A 9,643-nucleotide genomic window follows, 5' to 3' on the forward strand; every position below is an offset into this window, starting at 1 on the left:
TATGTTAATTCCAGATGTAGCTTCACTGAAAAACAAAATAATCCAGAGCACAATAAAATGTACAAGTATGCATGTTGTCAGGTTATATATACACACCCATTTACCATTGTTGAGGTACACCTATCAAACTACTTTAGTCTAGAACAGCTATTTGAAACGTCGACAAATAAAGACAACTTTTTTTGCATTAGCAAGGATTTTTGTCACCTTGCTGTTACCAATGTCAAGGCTGAACTTCCATACTGTTAGTGAGGTGTCAATTCAACCTCTAATGTTGGATGTTGTGTTTCCAATACTAGTCAATCAATTTATATCAGTAAGATGCTATATATTAGAAGTGCCACTCAGTATATTGTGCAATTCAACCGCACTAAAATACATAAATACAGCAATTTGTGGTTCTGTTGAACTGCGGTGTCATGACGGGTATTTCTTTTATTTTATTGTTCATATACTTCTTTGTATAATGCAGAACAGTTCAACAGCAACTGCTGGCTTCAAAATGACAGAGTTGAATCAGCACCTCTCAAAAACTGAACATTATCATGAAGGAGCACTGTTGTAACAGACTGTATGAGTTTCAAATATCTGCACCTCATAAACTGGCAAATGAGTGTATTTCAGTGAAAACATATGTACAGGTGTAATGATGATAGCGTCCATTTACACCACGTTACTTATATTATGTAGTGATATTTAATCCGCGCGTTAATGCAGCACAGCTACTTAAAATTGTGTTCCCAAAAAGACCGTTCGTATGTGCAAAATAATAAAAGCAGCTTTTAATAACTAATGGGGCCTAAAAACTCGTAAACATATATTTTGACTATAAACAGTTGATAACACTGTGTCTTTGATATTTTGTTCAACACCCCAACAAACCTAGCCAACGTCGGCTAACTTTAGCTCTTTTAGCTTTCTAGCCAAGGTCAGAGAAATCTCCGTAATATCAACGCTTTTAACATAACACCGACTAAACGTGAAGTTAACCTTTTCATTTCGTACACAATGACAATCGTGTGGCCTTAGCAAATTAGCAATTAAAGTGGTTTTATTATATGTTCTTCCATTCATTAAGCACCCCATTATCGTACTCACCTCAATGCTACGAGTGTTGTCTGTGACAGAACGTATCAGCGGAAGTGCTTCTTCTTCATGAAGAATAGTAGCAGCAGCTACTCCTCCACCACCCTCTGCTGGGCGGCCTGAGCACTTAAACTAAGTTCTACAGCCTACATTTTTATACGGAGTTTTTTTATACTTTTCCGGCGACAGTCGCGAATACACTTCGGGCTATATCTGCAAAAATGTTCTTTTTTTTTTTTTTTGCTGTAGGCCTAGACGTTATACACGACTGCTCCAGTTTAACACTGGCCCTAAAATAAACTTTAAGCCATGTTTCTAGAAGCTATTTAAGAAGGAGACAGCTGACATTGATTTGAAGCAGAATAAAGACAATGAAATAAAAATTGGATGAACACGGAAAAATTACTCAAATCCATTTTTTGAGACAAACAATAGCCTACAATCACGTGATCAACGAGCCTATATAACGAGCCTATAACCCTTTATATCGTTATTTCTAATACCATAATACTAGCACCAGTATGTACAAAAACATTTAACTTGCTATTGGAAAGAACGATTTAAGTATAGTGGGCTGTTTATGGTGACAAAGTGATCATGTGATTTTATATAAGAAAGCCGGTTTGGTCTTTAAAATATTTTTGGAGAAGAGTTGTGCTATAAGAGATATTTTGATGCCCATTTTGAAGTCCACACTGGTCTGCATCTCGTTGTGTAGCTTATGTGTTCTCAAAATGATACGCCTAGAAAAAATCGGCAGAGCCACCAGAAATTAAACAATGCTGATGTTGCTGTTAATTTGTTGCTGCTCTCTCAGTGTGTCTTGGGGTTATTTGACATAAGGGAACATAGCCAGGGGTAATGTCCTTTTGGCACATCTTGAGGTGCGCAGGGGGGATAGCTGATCCTTCGTCCTTACACACTGTAGCTGTGTCAGAAGAATAACTGCTGAATTATTAAACTGTGTCATCGTTTTACTGGACAGTAGAGATATTATCATATGGGATAACACACATTTGCGTTGGTTTACATGTTGTTGAATTAAAATGCAGGCTATTTGACTCAAACAGAATAGCCCATAGTGGTTTAACTTATATTATCACATCAGGTTCCAAATGAGAATTATTTAGGTAAACTTGAATTAAAATAATGGCACCTGACTGGAAAATACTACATTATTACTGAGCCATTTTCTAACGAGATATTAACAGATAAGTCAAATGCAGATGGATCCGGCAGCACTGGATGAACTTTGGCATTCCTCCCACGGAAATCTCGCTTTCATTAAAAAAAATAAGCCCATACCCTGTATAAAAGAAGTAAAACATTCACCTGCAGAACATCCCATTTACCTGCTCTAACATTTAGAAATATATAAAAATCTCATATTTCATGGATGAATTCTTCATAAACCTGCTGTAGTGAGTCATCAAACTCTAAGTTTATTTATTCATATGCAAAATATAAAACTGTGAAAAGGTATAAAATAAGTCAGCCGCTTCCAAGTCTTGTATAATATTTATTTACTAAAATCAGTTTTTACACGTTACTGAACATTTAGATAGACTGATGTGTGTACACAGTACAGATACAAAGATATTCAATAAATACCATTTCCCTGCCGCTCTTCGAGTGAGGCTGCAGAGCTTCATGAACACTACACATTTTATTTACATTTAGTAAAATTCCTCAAAAACAATCTACTAACGTTCCCACAAAAGTCACGTTGTGAGAGTAAGAACCGATCTAATATACATGGTTTCTAAAATATAATTTTGCTCCATGTTTACAAAATACAGAAATCGCGACATGACCTGCTATAAGGAAATGCAGACATTCAACAACAACTCTGAGAAACGGCGGTTTTACTCGATGATTGCAGAAAACAGCCCATGATGAAAGAGGAGAAGTACTTTAAGTGATACACTGGTCGTAAGGCACTGACACAGTTTAAGTACTTTTCTGTTGGCTTTAAGTATTTTCCCTCTGCTTCAGTCGATTATTGCCTTCGTGTCTGAACACCCCTTCAATGCCCAGTTTGCCGAACTGGGGAGCACGGTGCGTGGACTGGAATGATTAAGGCATGTTGGTTAAAAAACCTTACATCTAATTTGGAGTTTTGCCTAATGCCCCTGGATCCACAATCCACAACACTGGACACTATCTTAAAATAAGGATAGCAAGTGAAAAATTTTGGTCCATTAACGCACACAAGTGTATATCAAAATATGTCCGAAATTTTAATTGTTTTATTGTTCTGAAGTTAGAAACACTTATCTAAGTTCCAAATTCAAAATACAAAAACGGTTTCCCGAGAGATCATCCTCATTCATATGTGTATTGCCACAGTGATCAGAAGACATTATTTTTCTCTTAAAACCATAAACACATACAGGAATGCTAAGACAAATAGTACATCCCATAAGAGACGGGTCCACTGAAGAGTCCTGGCACCGGCAGACTGGGCCTGGGGAAGGCGCTCGACTGACCCCATGATGGAGAGCCCATATGCGCTGCGAGGGGGAACGGCAGCGCGAAGGCAGGCAGGACGGGCTTGGAGGCCAGTTTAAACTTTTCCAACTCGGCTTCCTGGAGTCTCTTGGCTTTGGCCCTCCTGTTTTGAAACCAAATTTTGACCTGAGTCTCCGTTAGGTTGAGAGAGTTGGAGAACTCGGCTCTCTCTGCGATGGAGAGATATTGCTTCTGACGAAACTTGCGTTCCAGCGCCAGCAGCTGAGAGGTAGTGAAGGGTGTTCGAGGTTTCCTGTTGTTTTTGTGTTTCCTTAAAGTACATTGAGTTGGACTTGTGCTCCCTATTAAAGAAAAATGACAAAGAAAAAATGCAGAGGTTAGATGTAAGTTTAATTCATTGAGCATCAACACAGGTGAACATATGAGCATTTAAGACTGGATGCAAACATAAACACGAGCCAGTAAAAGGGTTATGACAATGTTGACCAGGAACTGATCAGGTTTAAACGGGACTCGCGAAGCTGAATCTTTTTGTCACAGGATTTTATGTTTGCTTACCTGTATCACTAACATCTATAGGTAAAAATATATCAAATAAAATCCTGACAAAGGCCCAATGCAACAGCTAAATGTGCGTTTCACATGCTCAGTGGCACAATACTTTAGCATTAATTATCTGTTTGTTAGACATTACAAAGAGCAACATGCAAGAAAGAACTTTACGCACAGTCAGTGGAGCTATTTAGACAATATGAACGTTATAGTGACACAACAGGGAATTACACTTTTGCGTAACTATGGCTTTATAACACACTGACACTCTTGCAGCCTTTATTGTTGCCAGTAAAAATGATGAATAAATGTTTGTCCTTGTTTGGGAGCTCGCAAAACTGTGCAGTGGGATGGACTTACGAGGAGGAGTAGAGAAGGAGGACGTCTGGAACCAAGTGTTCTGATCTTTCTCACAAAACTTCGGACTGTCCTCGCTGGAACTACTAGAAACACCCTGCGAGCTCTCCGCTGACACCTTCCTCTCCGCGTAAAAAGTCCTTGGAGAGAACTGCGCGCCCTGCTCCGCTACAGGCTTGGTCAGAGCCAGAGTTAAATCTGACGGAGAATAAGAAGTCCGACAGGTGTTCTTCTTGGAAATCAACGACTCGACGCTAAACGGGAGGGTGCTCCGCTGTACTTTGTATCCTTTCTCAGTGGACATGTCTTTAGGCTGAAGTTCCTCTCCCTCTGTATCCGTCTCCTCTTTTTGATGAAGCTGTTTGGCGTCTTGGGACGGAGACCCCTGCACAGGATTCATCATGACACAAGGGGATGGGGCCATGCACCTCCGTATGACGCGATTAGAGGAATGGGGGGTCTACAATGTCCAATATGCGTCTCTACGCTTTCGGAGGTGCCCAGAAGCTTTTACGCGCTGGACGGGGTAGCCTATAAAAGGACAGGGGCAGGTCCCCCTCCGCGCTCCCACCAATCAATTCGTCGACATGGCCTCGTGACGTCTGCGAGTGCGATTCTGATTGGTCCGCTGCCTTTCAGGGCTCATCAAGAGGCCTTTGAAAGAAAGGAGAAGTTAATCATACAGACCCCTTGCGGCGCACGACTATTGATGGATCCTACAAAGTAGCTTAGACCAATTTCAGCGCAATTAACCAGTGGGGAGGACTGACTTGGCCATTTACATCCATTAGCCGGACACTGCATTGGTACTATTCGTTGAATTACTCTCCTAATGTGAAGCTGAGCAGAAACTAAAGATACACAACTAATGTCCAAAATCAAAGTAACAGTTTAATCACAGAAAACTGAACAAAATTAACATATGTCGAAGTCACATATTAAAATATAGCCTAACACAGGAACATAACATTAAATGATATTAAATAATAAACGTGTAAAACTGTACAAATAAAAACGATTATCACAAATAAACTGAGAATCACACCAGATAAGGCAACGTGCGCAGCCAGGGTAGAAGCTGGTCAGCTATGACTCTGGTCACACAGCATTATGGCAATTTAAAGCCTGTCATGAGCTCTTCTCGTTGCACAATGGCCGCAGTTGAGGAGCAACGGGCGTTTTCTTTCTCCAGGTCAAACTCTTTAATAAGCCAGACAAGTTGTGTTTTGCAAGGCGCCAGACTCGGCGGGATCAAAAAGGAAGATACCTCGGGGAGAAAAGGCGACGGTTAACTCCACTTAACCAATTGTCCTCCAAATATTTCATAGTCCAGTGCATGGAGCTGGGAGGAAGCAAGCGCTGAAAGTTAACTGTTTCACGTCCTGTCTGGAACCGATCGATTTGACATGTTTGATTAAAATGATGGCACCAAAAATTCACAAAATACATATTGCATTCATAAAAAATAACTGTAAAGTGTACTGATTGTGGGAAATGCCATCATTGTGCTGATTAGCAGCGGTATGTGCATGGCCAGTTGTGATGGTTTTAATTCCCTGTGGTGAATAAAAGTTGATGAAGTCAGAATTCAGGTCATTTTTAATTAAAATATCAACATGGCTGTGGAAAATCAGTCTACTGCAGGTGAAAGTCCTGGATTCAAATATCTACTTGAATAAAAATTACAGCAGTATGTGATCAGTAAAATGTGCTTATGCTATCAAAAGTTCCAGTCAGACATTACTGAACAAGAATCACATGTAAACTTTAATGTGGTCAAAGCTAAACTAATTTATTTAATTTATTATTATTTATTTAATTAATTTAAACCTATAATAAATCATCATAGTTTAGACACTGCATATGTTTGTAAATAATGTCTTAATGTACAAAAATTAATTCAAAATATCTTCAGTTATTTCAAAATTGTACCTAATTACAGTATTTGAATACATGCGTCCCGATACGTTTCACCACTGGTTGCTGTCCATCTGCTTCTATGTCATATACAAATTATTTCCCTTCAAGAGTTTAGTCTGGTTGCAAAGATAAATGTAGAGTCCTCAAACTTCATGATGTTTATGATCTCTATTCTTTCCCTTCATTATGTCCAAGTTGATGCTGCACTGACTCAAGTCAGCTGTGGTGTCGCCTCCTGGACATCATCAGTCCAGCCAAATACAAGACCCGGCTGAGAGCTTGCACTATCTGAGGACCTATATGCTCAGCTTTTCCAACCTGTTCTGACCCAGCAAATACAATTATTAGCCCCCTTCACATTTCATATTTTTTAATTGGATGAAATAAAATGATTCACTTATTAGACTTGCCTTGTTATCAGTTGTGTTTTACAGCCCTACAGTATATCACAGTATACTTAAAGAAGCTGCTGTTTTCCAGTAAAACAACCAAACAAAATGTGTTTCACTGACAAAACTCTTGGGTGAAATCATTGATGTTTGGCCACTTGACAACCCCTCAGGTGCAAAGAACAGTTTACCTCTCATCAGGCTAGAGCCACAGCTTTTGGTTGATGACTCAACTTGAGTAAATCCTGATGTTCAGTCCATTCCTTCATTTCTTATCTGACAAAGCCAGCCCTCTGTCTCCTCACACACTGGGGGCCTCCCGTCACCCAGCTGGTTTGGGTTTAAATCCCAGCGACCGTGTAGCCCCCTTCCCTCTACCTCTTCTCCGTAGTGTCGTGTAAGAAGGGGATGAGAGGAGCTCACGGGCTCATACAGAGATTCATCCGATGCAGGTACACCCAGAGATAAAACTACACAAGAAGAACAGATACCTCTCCTCCCCTGGTGTTTGGTCTAGTGTATTGAGCTTCGGGGCCCCTGCTCTCCTACCCAAAAAGACATTTCTGTAACAGCGTGCAGGCAAGTGAACTGTGTCAGAAGGTGTTAGTGAGTTTGAAAGCAGATCTGCCTTTCAAGGTCAGTGCAAGCGCAGTGGGAAGTGCTTTTCCCTGAACTGACAGCAGAAATGAAAACTTTTTCAGTTGTATGCGTGGGGGCCATTTCTAATAATCTCCTGCTTCGATGAAACCATAATCCAGTTCATAAAGTGCAAGAACCAAGGGGCAGTGCAACAAGCTACATGAGAAATCTATCTTATGTGCTTCCAAAGTGATTCTCATATCACACATTGAGCTAAAGATGATTCAGTCCTCCTCTGAATGAGCTGAGGCTGTATGCTTCAGGTGCACCACTTTGCAGGATCCCAGGTAAGCTGGTGTTTGTCCTCCATCATCCTGTGTGAATTCCCAGCTGTAGCAAGGCCCTCTAACAAACAAACCGATCATTTAAAGAAGCGAATGAGCCATGGAGCCCAATTTTTGTGAGACATGTCAACAGTGCCACAAAGACCAGTAGCTACAGGCCTCGACCTGATGGATGCTTTGGGGACATGACAGTGTGGAGTAGATAGGGACTAGTGAGTGTACTGTCCTCACTCTCATTTTTCTTGAAATTGGCTCAAAAACTATTCTGAAGATGACCAAGACTGACATTTCTATAGGTAAATTTAGAATGAGTTCATCATGTATTATTTTGCTTTTCTTTCTCAGTCAGCACCTCGGCTTGTTCACCTTCCTTCTTTAATGTGACAAGCATACTCTCCATTTAACAACAATCTAAATAGCAGTTCTTTGGGTTGCGTAACACTGCAGGTAATCTAAGTCCTGCACTTAAATGCTGCCTTCACATTTTCTACCAAAGCCACTTCCTCATGAGTGTCTTGTGTTTGTCTGGCTGCCAGTGAGACAAATATTCCCGCCTTGCTGAGGTCAAGGAAGCAAAGTGCCTTCATGATGGACAATAAAAAAGCAACCAGGGTATACTTAGAAAATCCTGTGGTTTTATAGCTGCTGTTTTTGAGCCAAACCAAAACACAACAAGATTTGTTTCATTTGCCTGTAATGGAAAAATTAGCATTTTAAACGTGAGCTGAAGTGAATGTTTGATTCACACGCTGATAGCTGCATAAAATACAACATCTTTAATATTGTTTCCCATTCTAGTATCTTCTAAAACAGCTGTTTTCATTGAGAAGGTCCGTCCTCAACTGTGCTGCCAGTAGAGGTTATTTGAGAAAAACCACAAGAGGTGACAGTGCAATTGACAATTTCGGCCGGCTTGCCGTCGGCCATAGAAATCCACATTCTTGAGGAAAGTCTAGAGACAATGCAAGTGGGCGAGTTAGGTTGAGGACTGGGGACGAGCAACTCTGTGTGGCTTCTCTGTGGTCTCATTCACAAACCGAAGAATGTCGACACAGACTCATAGCCTGTATGCAGTGCATCTGAAAAACAAACAAACAAAGAAACAAGACAGCAACATCAGAATTCCTTTTTACAGCTGGCTTCAAATCCCAGCAAGACCAAAACCAGTACCTACTGTATAAATTACACCACTTTGGTGCAAATGATCTGAATTTTGTTTCTTTTTTATATCATAAAATGTGAGAAATTTGTTGCAATTTTCATCATAAAATTTTTCTCTATCAGAGATAATCTTTCCCTCTTTATGGTTGAAATTCCAGTAAAAGATTATACTAATAATTTGTAGATGTATTATTATACAACAGAAACAATAGTCATAATCACACCTGTGATAACAAAACTAGCTCCTCCTAAGCACAACAATGTATTTTTGTACTGTAGATAAAAATGGCTAAATGTGTGATGTATTGGTTCCAGTTATGAAGCATAAATAAATTCTAACACTCAAAGATTCAATGGACAGCCCTCATGTCTTAGGCTAACTTCTCATGTAAATCTTTTAGAATGCAACAAAAGTGATACATTTACCTTGGCAATGCTTGTGTGATGGTAATAATGTTGTTGCAGGCACCAAAGGTCAGAACAAATTGTGTGTTTGAGTATTCTGAGATTACAATTTCAAAGTCCTCCCCATGAGAAGTTGAACAATGGAGAGGGTGGGAAGTTCAAAAAGTGGGGTCTCTTTCAAATAAACAAGCATGGCTTGATTCTGAATAGGGCCGCTCCCGAGCAGCCGGATTGGTTCTCAGAAGATCGAGAGCAGCGACTCTTCAGGCTCTCTGCCTCCGCCTCCTCCAGCAGCTCCCAAATGAACCAATGTGGTAAACACAAACAACCTGATGGAGCCTCACGACTATAATTTAACACTTTACTCCATTTCTTTAT

General features: G+C 40.1%; 1 protein-coding gene across 2 annotated transcripts; it reads right to left on the reverse strand.

Moving 5' to 3' along the window:
- Positions 1-2,599: 2,599 nt before the first annotated feature.
- Positions 2,600-7,335, reverse strand: LOC109970678 (homeobox protein MSH-C-like). 2 transcript variants are annotated; one of them, XM_020618411.1, is made up of 3 exons: positions 6,968-7,335; positions 4,471-5,121; positions 2,600-3,899 (listed from the first exon to the last, which is right to left on the reverse strand). In XM_020618411.1, exons 2-3 carry the CDS (start codon positions 4,889-4,891, stop codon positions 3,487-3,489), a joined length of 834 nt encoding a protein of 277 aa, XP_020474067.1. In that variant the 5' UTR covers positions 4,892-5,121; positions 6,968-7,335; the 3' UTR covers positions 2,600-3,486. The 2 variants fall into 2 exon arrangements, with proteins under 2 accessions (XP_020474067.1, XP_020474065.1); XM_020618409.1 differs by lacking the exon at positions 6,968-7,335 and having other exon boundaries at positions 4,471-6,198.
- Positions 7,336-9,643: the final 2,308 nt, after the last annotated feature.

Source organism: Monopterus albus, unplaced genomic scaffold (assembly GCF_001952655.1).
Source record: "Monopterus albus unplaced genomic scaffold, M_albus_1.0 scaffold205.1, whole genome shotgun sequence".
NCBI lineage: Eukaryota > Metazoa > Chordata > Actinopteri > Synbranchiformes > Synbranchidae > Monopterus > Monopterus albus.